This window comes from Cavia porcellus, unplaced genomic scaffold (assembly GCF_034190915.1).
Source record: "Cavia porcellus strain 051 isolate PalLab524CR breed Dunkin Hartley unplaced genomic scaffold, mCavPor4.1 scaffold_26, whole genome shotgun sequence".
NCBI classification, from domain to species: domain Eukaryota; kingdom Metazoa; phylum Chordata; class Mammalia; order Rodentia; family Caviidae; genus Cavia; species Cavia porcellus.
The window spans coordinates 33,421,605-33,436,734 of record NW_026947509.1 but is presented as its reverse complement, the minus strand read 5'-3'; the positions used below and the strand labels follow the sequence as shown (position 1 = coordinate 33,436,734).

The 15,130-nt window shown below is 51.6% G+C and overlaps 1 protein-coding gene across 2 annotated transcripts in view; it reads left to right on the top strand.

The window, feature by feature from the left end:
• The first annotated feature begins 627 nt into the window (after window positions 1-627).
• The window catches only part of Inpp5d (inositol polyphosphate-5-phosphatase D), an 84,784-nt gene continuing 70,281 nt past the window's right edge, over window positions 628-15,130 (top strand). Inside the window, exon 1 of one of the 2 annotated variants that reach the window (XM_013157665.3) lies at window positions 628-1,013. In XM_013157665.3, coding sequence (XP_013013119.1) covers window positions 880-1,013 — 134 coding nt within the window. In that variant the 5' untranslated portion in view covers window positions 628-879. The remainder of the gene's footprint in view (window positions 1,014-15,130) is intronic. The other variant, XM_003474408.5, reaches the window with a different exon arrangement.

Here is a 15,130-nt window from a genome sequence, read left to right as displayed (position 1 = left end):
TCTTTGTCAAGGGACAGCGTCCACCTCTGGGCTCCCCAGAAACCTGTTGGTACTGGACACTGACCAGCCACCCCGGACTCTGCTGTGATGCAGGAGTCAGGAAGGAGTGTCACTCTCCACTAGGTGGCCAGTGTGGGTCCTTTTCCCCTGAGGTCCAGTGGGGAGCACCCCACCTGCAGTGGCGCAGTAGCCTGTCAGTGTCCTGAGCCCTTGGGCCCTGTGTATCTAAGTCAAGTTCAAGTCGGGGAAGGACCAGTGCAGCCTGCTCGCCCCTAGGAGATGGGTGTGATGGAGTCACAGAGCTGCTCAAGGCTCCTGGAGTCCTGGTGGGGGTGGGCGCAGCCAGGCCGCAGGTGTCCCTGTGGGGGAGGGGCAGGTTGTGCTGTCCCACCGTCCATTTGACTCTGGCCACTGTTGGGTGTGTGGGGGTGGGCGGGGAGTTAGATGGCCTGAGGGTAGACAAGGAGGCTCAGGGGTGTGACCAGGATGTCCATCCCACGTGAGCAAGTCCCTGCCGGCCACCAGGCCACTTTGCTCTGGAAACCAGTGTGTCTCCTGGCAATGAGGGAGGCGTGCTCCCTGCAGGCAGGACTTGGGCTCACGTAGCGTGCTGCTGGAGGCTGGGACCCTTCCCGGGGAAAGCAAGGGCCAGAGAGAAGGAGGGAGGGGCCAATCCCCGGCAAGGGAGGTGGGAAGATGGACGCTGGGCCTCTCTTCTCTGCTGGGTCTGTAATGAGGAAGTCCTCTGCAGCACAGTTTCCTTTCCCTCGCTGAGCACTTGAAACAGGAAGTCAGGCAGTCAACGAAGCTGGTGGCAGCAACAGAGGTGACCGGAGGGGACAGGCGGCAGGTCTCCAGCGCAGGAGACCCACGCCCACCATGGTCTCCAGCTGGAACCATGGCAACATCACCCGCTCCAAGGCGGAGGAGCTGCTGTCCAGGGCCGGCAAGGATGGGAGCTTCCTGGTGCGGGCCAGTGAGTCCATCTCCCGGGCGTACGCGCTCTGCGTGCTGTGAGTACCTGAATCTTCTTCCCAGGCCTCAGTGCCCAACCCCAGGGCCACTGAGGGTCCACGGCAGGGGCTGGGGACAGCAAGGGGCTGGGATGGGCCGTTCCAGTGTCAGGGGACGTGGTGACCTGCTTTGCACATTGCTGCCACGTTTGCTGGGGAGTCCATAAATGGACCCTGGCTGTGGGGTTCAGGGAACCACTCTGGGCCTGGTCACAAGGCGTATTCCCAGGGGGCAGCCCTGGCAGCAGGAGGCTCTGCCAGGATGTAGGCATGTGTTAACTGGCAGCTGGCTCAGCTCAGATGCTGGGCAGAGGGGCCTGGCTTAGAAACCCCGAGAATGGCTCCATGCCCATGGCCAGAGCAGACCTTCCTGCGCCCAGCTGTGGGGTCCGGAAAAATCCGCTCTTCAGGGGAGCTGAGAATCTGGGGTAGGTTTCAGTTCACCCAGAAGTTGCTTTCTGGGCCCCAAGAGCAGAGGAAGTCACCGCCAGCTGCTCCCCTCACATGGGCCTGTCTCCTTCCCAACTCCCAGCTGGGTCCTGGCCGTTGGGTCTCTGCCCCCAGGGACTCCCTCATCCTGCTCCAGCCTGTGGCCGTTGCTGAATACACCAGTGAGCCCAACCACACAGAAGCAGCTGCCTGTGGAAGGTTCCTTTTTAGCACCCCCTTCTGTTCCACCTGGGAGGGAGGGAGGCCGGCCCTGCAGCCTGTGGTCTAACCACGTCCAACTCAGTGCCAGGGTGCAGTCAGGAAGGGTGTGTTCACCCAAACATCTCAGGTAGTGTCCCTGAGCTGGCAGGAAGGTCCATCTGGGCAGCTGAAGCCCTGCCCGCCTCCAGGAAGGAGGGAAGTGGGTGATGGAGCCCAGCCCCATTGTTCCGAGCCCTGACTCACCAGGGACCTGTTGGGCTAAGCATTACTGGGTCTGTTCCATCCTCACCATGGCCGAGGTGCCTGCAAAGTGCTCTGCCCTGCAGGTGAGGGATGTGTGTGCATGTGTGTGCATGTGTGTATGTGTGTAATGGGGTCAGCACCCCGGTCACCTGACCCCCGTGGCCTGTGCTGCCCACCTCCTGCTCCTGCCCCTGAGTTAGAGACCAGCCAGACTTGCAGCTGGCTGACCACGGTGTGCCTTCCTGGAGCGCCAGACAAAGGGACCTGGCAGCCTTCACAGGCAGGCAAATGGACTGCTGTTCCTCCCCGTGCAGCCTGTGCCCCTGCCTGTGTGCTCATCTCTGCTGCCCGGGGGATTTGGCCACAGGCATGGCTGTGAAGCACGGGCGCCCTGCATGTGCTCTGCTCACAGGCCAGAGCTCGGGTCCCTCTGACACCAACCTGAGCATCCTGAGTCCGGGGCCATAGCAAGCAGCAACAGCCAATGGCTGACTTTGCCAGGAACAAGTGGAGCAGCCAGAGCTTTTATCCTCGGCTGCCAATCTGGCTGGGGGCAGAACTGGCACCTGGGCCCAAGATGTGCGTGCATTCCTCCACCTCCCCTGCGCCGTGTGCTCTGGGCTGTGAACCACACTGCTCTGTTGGACCAAATCTGGTGTCACAAAGCCTCAGGGCCCTCAGGGCTGCTCCTGGGGGGAGCCCATTGTAGTACAGGACACCTCAGAGCAACAAACCATCCCTGATGCTGGGAGACACCACCTTTGATTTTGCCAGTGAAAGGGATATAAAAACTAAAACCTAACTGGGATCCCAGCACTCAGGAGGCTGAGGCAGAGGATCACTGTGAGCTCAAGGCCAGCCTGGGCTACATCATGGCTTCAGGGCCAGCCTAACTGCACAGCAAGACCCTGACTCCAAAAACCAAAAAGAAAACAACCGAAAACACCCTCCAAAGCAAGGCAGCTGCAAGGACCCCGCCTCCCTTCTGCTTTGGCAACGTGCATGGAGAAAGGACCCATTCCCCACCCCGTTGGTGCCCGGACCTCATCCTCCCTGGTCCACTGTGCTGAGGGGGTACTGGGGGGACCTCCACCTGCCGGCTAAGATATTCAGAGCTCTGGGTGGGAGCCTGGCGCCGCGGTTTGGGTCCCTTGCGTCAGGAGAAGGCGCGAGGCGACTCTGGGGCGGAACAGGGCGGGGCGCAGGAAGACAAGGCTGCCGCTCAGCACTGCACACGTGACTCGGCGCACTTTGGCCCCTTGCCCTTAGTTTCCTCGAGAGTGGTCAGCGCTGTCACCTACACCGGGCAGGAAAGCTTTGATCTCTCCTCAGCCATGCGGAAACTCTGCTCTGAGCTCGCCTGGAGCTGCATCCTGGGGACTGATTGATTGTGGAGCTGGGGACCCGGTAGAGGATGCAAGACTTGAGTACAGCTCTGCCTTCCGTGCACAGGGCTCTACAGTGCTAGCGGCGCCAGGCTCTGTGCCACCCTCGCTGTCCCCCTAGGGTCAGTCCGAGGACATCAGCCTGCCATGGATGGAGGATGTCCCAAAGACGACAAACTCATGCCCTTCTCCTGGGCCAAGTGGGACCGCACCCCTCCCGGCCCTGTGTGCCAGAGCAGAGGCGGCCTTTAGGAACAGACTGGGCATCGAAAGGTCTGCAGGTCGGTGGGGGTGGCCTCCCCTGCCCCATCTGCACAGCTGGGCTGGAATGAAGGCCGGGCTGTCAGGGTGTGGCCAGCCAGCCCACTGTGGAAGCATCCCTGGCCCTGGGGCAAGGGCATGTCCCACGGGGCTCCCTGCAGATGAGGGCCAGGTGTGTGTGTGGCTCTCAGACGAGCGCCTGATCCGGCTGCTGTGGCAGGAGGATGTTCAGCTCCCCAGTATGCAACCTCACAGCCACCCAGACCCAGTGATGGAGGTCAGGGTCCATCCAGGAGCAGTAGCAGATAGCCCTGGGGTTGGTAGTCTTGGCACACAGCAGGAAAGGGGGGAAAGTATAAGAGGGTTGGGTGTGGAGATGCACCTCTGTAATCTCAGCACTGGGGAGGCTGAGGCAGGATGATCACTGTGAATTCAAGGCCTGCCTGGGCAACACAGCAAGACACTGTTTCAAAAAACAGAAAACGTATAAGAAGGCTGCTAATGGCCACTGTCCCCCTCCTTGGAAGAAAGCATGTTAGAAGAGTGGGCCCCCAACCTGTGCAGCCCGCAAAAGGAGGGTTAGCGCTGGCTCGGTGGCAGTCAGCAGACCGGGACCGAGCAGCCACGTGACAGTCAAGGTTCTGCCCACACTTTACCCCGTCTCCCTGCAGAGGAAGTACTGCAATCACTCCCTTACACAAGGGGAAACCGAGGCACAGAAAGGTTATGGAACATGCTGGGTTTGCCCATCCATACACGGCAGCACCAGGACTTGCACACAGTGTTGTTGTATTGTTGCTGCTGCTGTTTTGCTGTCCTGAGAAGTGAGCATGGAACTTCCACCTGACTACATCCACAGCCCTTTTTACAATTTATTTTTAGATCGAGTTTTGCTAAGTTACCCAAGCTGGGCTTAAGCTTATCATTCTTCTGCCTCAGCCTCACAGAGTAGCTGAGATTGCAGGTGTGTGCACCGCGCTTGGCTTTGAACACTGTTCTTGAAAAAGAGAAAGGCAGAGGAGCCTGCAGGAGGGAAAGCCTGAGAAAGAGCCCCAGGTGGGGGAACCATGGGGAAGAGACTTGGGGGTCACAAAAGTCCAGCAGAGGTGTTATATGTGTCCATCCCCCTCCAGAGCTCTGGCTGAGTTTCCAGATCTCAGTAATTACTTTATGCAAATACAGTTAGTGGCCAGTCCCCCTACCTGGCAGTACCTGTTACATGAGTGACAGGCCAATGTGGTTTGTCCAGAGCCCCTTCCGAGCTTCTTTGTGCAGGACTAGGAGAGAATCTAGGTCAAGTGACAGGCAAGTCTCTGCAGGCTTTCTGAGGCCACACCCAGAACCCCAGGGCAAGCCTACCTGGTGTAGCTAGGCACTGGCCAGGGTGTTTTGCATGTTTGCCTACTGGACAGATCAAACACCTGCATGCAGATCTCAGCAGGCCTGGATTGAATGGCCCTGTCTCCTGGCACACAGAGCCCAGTCATGGGATGAGTTGGGGCCCCAAACATGCCTCTGCCCTGCCCCAGAGACCCAGGAATGGCTCTTGGGTTCCCCCCTCACTTGCACCAGCTTACATTGACCTCAGGAATGAAGGTGCCTGGCCGAGTGGGACACTAGCATGGGAAATGCTAACTTTCCTGCCCAGGGTCCACATGGTAAAGCAGGATAAAGCTGCCTGTACGCTGGGTTTTTTTAAGTTGATACATAATCGACATACCTTAACATCGCCCTTCATGTACTAGTGTATAAGTCAGAGGTTTTTTAGTACAGTCGCAAGGTTATACAGCCAATGACACTATCTGATTGCAGAACTTTCTCTGTTTCTCTGTCTCTCTCTGTCTCTCTCTGTCTCTCTCTGTCTCTCTCTGTCTCTGTCTCTCTCTGTCTCTCTCTGTCTCTCTCTCTGTCTCTCTCTCTCTGGTTTTTGAGACAGTCTTGCTAGGTAGCTCAAGCTAGTGTTGAACTCTCTACATAACCCAGGCTTTGAGCTCACAGTGATCCTCCTGCCTCAGCCTCCTTAGTGCTGGCATTACAAGCGTGCACCACCTCGCCTGGCTAACTTGTCCTTAGCATTTGCTCCCTGTTCGCCTGTTCCCCCAACACCAGGCAGCAACCAATCAATCTGTTTCTGTGTCCAAGGATTTGTCTGTTCCAGGCATTGTTAATACATGGAACTGTGTAGCATGTGGTCTGCAGCATCCGACTTTGCTCACCATTAGCACAACAGCCTTCGGGTTCGTCTGCTCTGCAGTATGAACCATTCGTTCTGTGGCTAATCACCCTTCTCCGGGATCCACTACACTGTATCTCCTCACTCTCCAGCTGAGGCACAACTGTGTTCTTCCTGCTCTTTGACCAGGATGAATAACGCTGCTGTGAACAAGCTTTTGGCGCAAACCTGTTTGTGTTAGTGCTCACACCCAGTGGGCACCTGGAGTGGAACTGCTGGGTCACGTGGTAATTTTGCACTTATCATTTTGGGCAAATGATGGACTGTTTTAGAGATCACCACACCACTTGCCACTCTCCCTACCCACCTCCGAGAGCTGGAATTTCCCTACAACTTCCCCAACACTCGCTCTTACCTGTCTTTTTATTATAGCCTCCTGGGTGTGAAGTAGCACCTTACTGGGTCTATATTTGCATTTCTCTGATGGTTAACGATGTTGAATGTCTTTTTATGAGCTTACTGATGCTGCAAATAACTTATTTGAAGAAATATCTATTCAGATGCTTTGCATATTGGAAGAATTGGACTGTCTTTGTGCTGCTGTCCCTGGGTCATTGACAGGAGATAGGAGGACATGGAGATGTGGCAAACATCCAGGGAGCCCTTTGCATGCATAAAAATACAGCTGGCCTATTTTTTGAGTCAAGGTCTCCTTATGTAGTTCATGCTGGCCTCAAACTCACAGTAATCCTCCTGCCTCAGCCTCTTGCATGCTGGGATGATAGGTGCACTACTATTTTTTTTATGAACTAAAAAGTGAATAGTGATAACTTGGAGGTAGAGGAGCATAGGACAGACCTGTGAGGGCAGGTTTGCATAGGGAAGGAGAGGACAGCGGAGGCTGTGTCATGTCTGGGACTTCCTGGAGGCCTGGGGAGACTGAGCTGTCATGCGGCCTCCTCAGAGGAAGCGCTCAAGGAGATGGAGACAGGAAGAGGACTTGGATGACGCATGAGTGGCTGCAGCTGCTGGGGACGGGTTGAGGCCCATGAGCCTGAGGAAGGGTCTGGGTGGAGGAAGGGAAGAGTGCCCTGCAGACCCCGGGGAACACTGTGGATCAGGGAGATGGGAGGGTGGGGGGAAATGGGATCCTTAGCATCCTAGGTCCCGGCTCAGGTCCAGGAGGAGGGGAGAGTACTGAGGAAGTCAGCAGAGCCCAGAGTGTCCCCCTGGGGGTGGGACAGTGCTCCCTGGGGGTGTCCACAGCTACAGCAGCCCCTTGCCCCAGGGGACAAAGGGGGTGAGCAGTTGTGAGGTCACGTATGTGGACCAGATTCTCTGGACTCTGGAACTGGTTCTGCCATCTTGCAAAGTCTCCAAGTCTCCCTTCGGTGCATATACTTTATTGTCCCCCGCTCTGGCTTTTTGTGGGGGGCAGGGGACAGTGTCTCACTTTGCAGTCCAGGCTGGCCTTGAACTGGCAGCAGTTCTGCCTCAGCCTCCTGAGTGCTGGGCCACCATGCTCAGGAAGCTTTTGTTCCCTTTAATAAGAAACTATCATATGAACAAGTACCAGGGCCCGAATATTTGACTTCAATTACAAATTATGAACTACCCTGCAGAGAGCTGGCCTCCAACGCGTATAATATAAATGTGCTAATATGAAGTACATCATGTATTGTATTATCTAGACTCATCACAGCCTGAGGCTTCTCGCCACGTTAGCACTTCTCCCCAGTGAGTTAAGATTCTGTCCTAAGTACCACACCGGGCGTATGGAATTAAATGATGTGCGGTTCTTCACAGTCCGGTGCTTCTGTTGTCAGACACACAAGACCCTCCGATGTCTTGCTGTTGTAAACACGCCTGTGGTGCAGGTGCAGTGCTGTTATTCACATTTCTGGTTCTAGATTCCCAGGGGTGGAATTACTATATTGAAGACAGGAATGTTTGGAAGGCTTTTCATAGAGAATGACAAATTGCTTTCCAGAGATTTTGTACCAATTTTTGCTCCAACAGGCAGGAGAAGGAAATGCCCACCTTGCTCCAGCATCTCTATTCAGCATATTTTCATTTAAAAAGTCATTAAGTTGAAAGGTGACACGTGGTGGTCTGTTCAATTGTCTTTGCCATTTTTCTTCTGTTCAAGCTACAGATTTTCCATTATCTGCATGCATGAATTGTTGAGGTCATATTTGTTGCAAATCTTTTCAGTGCAGTTTGCTTCTAAACTGTATCCTTCTTTTGACATTCAAAGATTGTAAATTTTTTGCAAGGTCTACGCAGGTTTTTCCCTTGTGATTTCTTCCTTTGGCCGGGAGGACAGTTCTGCATACAGCTTGTTCTCCCTGGGGCGACAGGAAGGTTAGGGCAGCATCTTGACAGATCATCGACCGGGCTGAGGGAGAGGTCTTCGCTGACTGACCTGCTCCGGGCCTGGCTTCCCCTTATCTGAAGACCGATGCTAAGAATTCTTCACCGCAGGAGGCGTGGGTGCATTGGATGGAAAATGTGTGTCATGTGCTTAGCAAAAATTTGGACTTGGCAAAAACAGATGAGTGGTTATGAGCTACTGTTTCTGTTTTTTGTTGTTTTATGTTGGATCCTTTAATCTCTCTGGGCTTAATTTATAATGCCTGGTGTAAAAGATTTATGTGTATTTTCTCAAGGAACCCATCTTTACCCAAATCTCAACCTGAATAATTTATTCCCCTTGATTTTATTTCTTTCCTTTTATGACTCCTTTTTTAAACTATGTATTAACTAAGTCTTTTTTTGTCTTTTCTTTTTTTTGGTGTTTGGAGACAGAGTCTCACTGTGGAGTTCAGGCTGGCCTTGAACTCATGGTGATCCCCCTGCCTCAGCCTCCGAGTGCTGAGATTATGGGTGTGCAACACCACTTCTAGTTTAATTAACCCTTACACATCCTTTTCATGCTCATTTACTCTTTTTGATGTATTGTGTCTATAGCACATCAGATGCATTTTTCCATGATTTTATAAAATACTTGATTTCAAGATTTTCATATTACTTCAAGTATTCTTCCAAATGAACCAGGTAATAATTTTGTCAAGTTGAAGGGGACCCTAGTATTTGGGCCTTTGATTTGAATAGCATGAAATCCAAATATAACTTGTGACACTTGACATTTTAGTAATATTTGTCTTCTCAGCACTATAGCAATGATCTCTGATTATAATTTTGTAAAATTTTCCACATAGATCTTGTGTCTTTCTCATTATGATTACTTCTGATTACTTTATAGTTTTGCTACTTTGGGGAAGGATCCCTTATCCCTAAAGATACCAGCCTATGGTAACTGGTTAACGACTATTGGGAAGTCTCTTGTTTGTGCTTCAGCCATTCCACATTATTTCAAACTGTTTTTATGTCTTTCTTGATGAACTCTCCTACAGGAGGCATGATTGCCAAACACAGTGGATGTTTATTTTTTTTAATTTATCACATAAAACATCCCCCTTACTTCCATCTCCCCATTCTGGCCACTTCCTGCAGCAGTCCTGGGGTCTTTAGTTGTGTTGTGTGGCTGCCTTGATGTCCTGAACTGAATCAAAAGTGTTGATCTTTCATGATCATTTTGATTTGGGGCTTGAGCCAGAAGTCCCCCAGTACTAAATCTGACGAGTAAGTGGACAAGGGTACCATTGTGTTTTTACAAGCTTATCTTTCTGTTGATGGCCCTTGGTGTATTTTTATTTTATTTATTTATTTATTTATTTATTTATTTATTTATTTATTTATTTTTTGTGGTACCGGGGATTGAACTCATGACCTCGAGCTTGCCAGGCAGGTGCTTATGCCACTGAGCTAAATCCCTGCCCCAACACTTGATGTATTTTTTATCTTATCTCATAAAGACTTTAAGGGAAGAAGACTAGAACTGCTTCAGAATTGCACAAAAAGGGGTTGGGGGTATAGCTCAGTGGCACCGAACCTGCCTGATAAGCACAAGGTCCTGTGTTCGATTCCTGGTGCAAAAAGAAAAAGTGTCAAGAGAATGGGAGAGTTTCTTTGAAACAAGGAGAAATATTTTGAGAGGGATTTGCGGCAATGTGTCTTTTATTATAATACAATTTTTTAAAATAAACATCTGCTGTGTGTTCCACATGCCTCTCATATCTATAAATTATCATTTTATGGGGTCCTTCCAGGTACTTACAACTCTTACTCGGATTTCATGACTTTTTTCATGTTGGACCCTTTAATCTCACTGGGCGTAGTTTAATGCCTGGCATAAAATAAAGATTTATGTGGATTTTCTCAAGTAACCCATCTTTATCCAAACCTCACCTGAGTAATTTCTGCCATGAAGAACATTGTGGAAAGAAGTGACCCACCCCAGGAGGAGTCCTGAGAGACTCCCTTGTGGCCTTGGTCGGAGGGACCCGTGCAGTATTGTCACTTGGCAAGGACCGCGCTGCCGTCAGCCAAGGCTGTTCTTCCTGTCAGGCAGAGTGGTCTTCTCCTGGGCACACAGACTTCTGAAGGCCTGAGTAACTGAGTCTCCTCAAACGTCCTTGGTGTGTCTGCTGCACAGCTGCTGGCGGGCAGAGCAGCCTTGTCGTATACTTTTTCTAACATTAAACTATTTTTATATGACCAAAACAATCTATTCTTAATCATGGCTGCTTTAATTGTACTCCGGATATTACTTACCATATAATATATTTTATAGATATAGTTACTATATTTTTTCTGTCTTCATAGATGTGAGAGATTTGGTTGTGTTATGGTTAAGAGTCATGTCATCGTTATCTGGTTCCTGATTTTTTTTTTTTTCCTTTTGATTTTCTAAGTCAGAGGCTTACTATGCAGCCCAGGCTGGCCTGAATCTTGTAGTGATCCTCCTGCCTCAGCCTCCTTACAGCTTGATTCTTGAAATATAAAAAAAAAAAAAATCAGGCAGAGCCACTCTCCTTTGGAGGCGTTATGGACAATTCTGTGACGTCATGTGTCCTTTTGGCCTTCAGTCTAGCTTTCTCTTGTTTCTCACGTCATTCTGATTCGTCCCATACAAATGTCAGCAAACGGCCCATTGGATGAGGCTTTCGGGTTTCCTGACTGATCGCGCAACGTGTGACGGTCGCGTTTCTCTTGTTGCCTCCACGTCTTCCTTCCTTTCTCCTCGTCTGGCTTTTGGGTGGTGGCCACAATCCCCGCAGGAAGTGGGTGGTGTGTTAAAGGGAGATGGAGAGGAGGGGGAAGTACCCTCGCTGGCGGTCCTCGGACCTGAAGGGGCAGCAGGGACCGTGTCACCAGAACCTGGTGCGGTGGCAGCTGCGGTTCACCCTGCCTGAGCTGTGCGCTGAGGGGGCGGGGACGGAGAGGAGGAACTCAGCCCGCAGCCGCAGGAGCCGCAGCAGCTAGGGTGGGGCCTGCGGCCACTGTCTCCTCCCTTCCCCTCGGGCTGCGGGTGCCTCCAATGTGCACAGTACCCTGGGCACCCGGGAGAGGGAGAAGGGCAGGGAGGAGTCCAACCCAGTGGGGAGGGCAGAAGAGAAACGCTTAGCTTGCTTGTGTACGTTTCTTCCCTTTATTCTGTTTGGCAGAGGTTTATCCATTTAATTTCCTGATAGTCAAGGCACATGCTCTTAGGCTGTTTCAACTGTTCTGTTTTTGGTATACATATATATAATTTGTATTTGTATATATGTTGTTTATTTGTGTTATAGATATGTTCTTTACATATTGTTTTTGTGTATATATTGTTTGTATATTTCTTTTTTGAGATAATTTCTTGCTGTGTAGCCCAGGCTGGTCACAGCAGTCCTGCCTCAGCCTCCCGAGTGCTGGGATGAGAGGCATGCGCCAAACACACTGTGCCTGGCTTGTGTTTATCATCTACCAACCGATCTCTGTGCCGTCCGAGGACAGGATCTGCGGTCTGTCTTCACTGTTTCTCATCTTTGGTCCCGTCTGTGCTTCCTGACTGGCTTTCAGGCTTCCTCCTGGTTAACTTTCCCCTACACAGAGCTGCCCTTCCTGCGGTCCCTGTGTGGGATTCTGCACTGACCCCACCCAGCCCCAGCCCGGTTCTGGCTTTGTAGCTGCTTTCTTTCTCTCCCTGTGCTCATTTTGCTCAGTGCATTCTTCCACCGAAATCTTTCAGAGTTTGCAAATCAGACTTCCCTTCCTGCATGCTTTGTCAAAGCTGTGATGCTGTGTGAGGCAGTTTCTCTCTCTGGAGTGGTGATAGGTTCCCAGGTCACTGAGTGTTCTTTTCTTTCTTTCTTTCTTTCTTTTTTTCTTTCTTTCTTTCTTTCTTTCTTTCTTTCTTTCTTTCTTTCTTTCTTTCCTTCCTTCCTTCCTTCCTTCCTTCCTTCTTTCCATAAGGAACCATCAAGAAAAATTTGTTTATTTTAGGGATAGGGTGGGGTGAGTTTCTGCCCAAATTCTCTGACTAAACAATAAAAAAGATGAGCAGGGATCGGGATGGGACGCCAGGACCTATGGTCCAGGGAGAGGTGGCAGGGCCAAGCGATTAAGCCGTGTGATATGTGGGTGACTCCCGGCAGGGCTCTCAGTCTTGGTCTTTGCTGTGTGTGATCACTGGTTCTCTGTCTGTCTGTCTGTTTGTCTCTCTCTCTCTCTCTCTCAGAGATTAAGTTACCTCTAGTTCATGCTTTCTGGCTGAGATTCCTGGGGCATGGGGTGGTGGACAGTGGACACCTTTGATATCCTGACTTTTTCTCTTTTTTCTATGTTGTCCCAAATGTTCTAGCACCGGGATTTGAACCCAGGACCTTCACACTGAGCTACATCCCCAGCCCTTGTTATTTCTTCCTTTGAGATAGAGGTCATTCTCCTTAAGTCGCTAACTTGTCCAGACAGGGCTTGAATGCTCCACCTCCCTGCCTCAGCCTCCTGCAGTGCTGGGATTGTGGTTGTGCGTTGCCATGCCTGGAGATGGCTTTTAGAATGCAGACTTTGCAGCCCGCCCCATTTTGACCATCTCTTACCCCATCCCTTCCAGGCATCTGTTACTTCACCAAGAGACAGAAAACGCCACCAATGTGCTAGAAATTAGAAACGATACACAGCGAGAGTGACCGAGGGATTTAAAAACCGTGGCGGGGTGGGGGAAGCCGATCCTTAGAGCGAAACGCATCTGGACTGAGTCTGTCTCCAGCTCCCGGCAGAGCTCACCATGATTGTGTGTTTCTGGGCCCAGTGGCCAGAGCTTGCCTGGCGGGGAACAGTCTGGGGGTGGGGTGAGCGGGACACGACATTATCTACAGGAATAAATCCAAGGCCACAGCATCCCTTCCCGAGCCTTTCCCCTGCCTTCTTGCTTTCGAGGAAACCTGATGCCTGCCAGCATCGGCACCATCCACCTTCTCCCCGCTCGGTGCAGAGTGAGCACCTGCCACACACACAGCGCCTGTTGGTGACGGCCATGAGTGACAGCCATGTGTGACAGCCATGTGTGACAGCTGCCCCAGCTCCTTCCCCTGGGAGTGGGGAGGACTTCTGCTTCCTGGCTGGGTCCCCAATGGAGATTCCTGAGATAACCATCCTGAGATGCCACTAGGTCCCCAAGAGAAGCCACAGCCACCGTGAGAGCTGGTGTCAGCCCCACAGATTGTCACCAAATTGCCCTCAAGGGCAGGGAAAGGCTGAGTGGGACCCATCACCCCAGAAGAACCCCGAACAGGCTGTCGAGTTATGCTCTAGAGAGCAGCTGTCAGACACTGTCCGGGCAGATGCTTTGTTTAAACATTTTTCCTTAAGATTGTGTGTGTGAAGCCGGGCGTGGTGGCTCATGCCTGTAATCCCAGCACTCGGGAGGCTGAGGCAGGAGGATCATTTCGAGTTCAAGACCAGCCTGAACTGCACAGCGAGACACTGTCTCAAAAAGATAAAAAAAAGATTGTGTGTGTGCGTGTGTGTGCACGCGTGTGTCTGTCCTGTGCATATCCATGTGTGCATAGGTGTGTTTCATGCATGTGGATTTACACTGTGCACATGCATGTTGTGTATATGCGTGGACCTGTACTGTGCGTGCACCTGTATATGTGTACACACATAACATGCGGTGTGGGGGTGCTTCCTGCAGCGCCCCCAGGCTTGTGAAATTACTGCAGTCCCAGACATCGTCATCAACATCCACTGAGATCTGTCTGAGGAGAGTGGCTTGCTCTTCTGGTCATCCCCGCTCTGATTCCCATCTCAGGCTGTGAGCTGTTTCTTACTGTGTTTCTAGAGCATCTTCCAGAAAGCCGGCAGCTTGATTAAACTGGAAGGGCCACCGCCGTGTCTCTGACTCAGGCCCTGCTTGCTGACTCTGGGCTGAAGCTTTGGGGCCTTCGAGCTCCTCCGCTGCCAGCTCCCGCCCCTCATTTGCTTATCTGCAGGGGAAGTGTCAGAGACTGAGAGATAAGACTCCTGAGAAACTGGCTCTGCGGCAGGAGGCTGAAGCAGGCGTCCTGGGGACGGGCAGGCGGGCAAGGTGGCCAGGCACAGCTTCTCTGCATCCTGAAGGCCACTTTGGGAGGCCTGAGGCTCTGGTCCAGCGATTGTGGTGTATTCCAGGCTCTGGAGATAGGACGGGGCAAGAAGACAGAAGTGAAGTGACAAGAGTCAGGCAGAAGGTTTTCTGCGTGGAATGGAGAGATGCACTTAAGTGACGGGTCCCAAAACGGCCACCAACATTTCCTTTAATCATCTGTTCACTCAAAGCCATCCAATAAAAGATTGCAAACCACATAAAACTGTAAAAGCTCAGGCCAGGATACAGGCGAACACCTGTAATGCCAGCACTCAGCACTGAGACAGGAACATCACTGCTAGTTCAAGGCCAGCCTGGGCTACATCGGGACACCCTGCCTCAAAACAAACAAACAAAAAAATGCAAAACTTCTAAACAGCTAGGAAAAAAATAGTAGAAACATTGTTAAAATCTGTTAACTCCAAATATACTGTAGCGGATCTAGATCTGAGTCTGATAAACAAGCAAAAGAAGATATAAGAACAGAAGTGTGGCAAAGACATAAAAAGGAATTCAAAGAAAAACAAGTGAGGAGAACGTGTGGGACATTTCTCATAAAGAAAGGCAGTCAGCAAGCTGTCATTTTTCCTTTCACCTGGTAGATCTCAAAGACGAAGCAGTCTGACCGCAGCTGGTTGGCAGGGTGTGGGCAGCGGACACTTCCGAATCCGGAGAGCAGGAGCAGGGCCTCGCTGGCTGTTGCTGTGGTGGTCGAGGGCAGAGGTTCAAGTGTCCCCACCTTGGAGCCCAGCCTCTCTGTCTAGCAATGTCCTTGATGAACAGCAGCGTGTGTGGCACTCAGTGTGTGCGTGGCTCATTTCCACGAGTGCACGTTCTGCTCCAGCCCTGCGCTGCGGTGAGAAGCACACAAGCCGTGGGGACACAGATGTCCCCA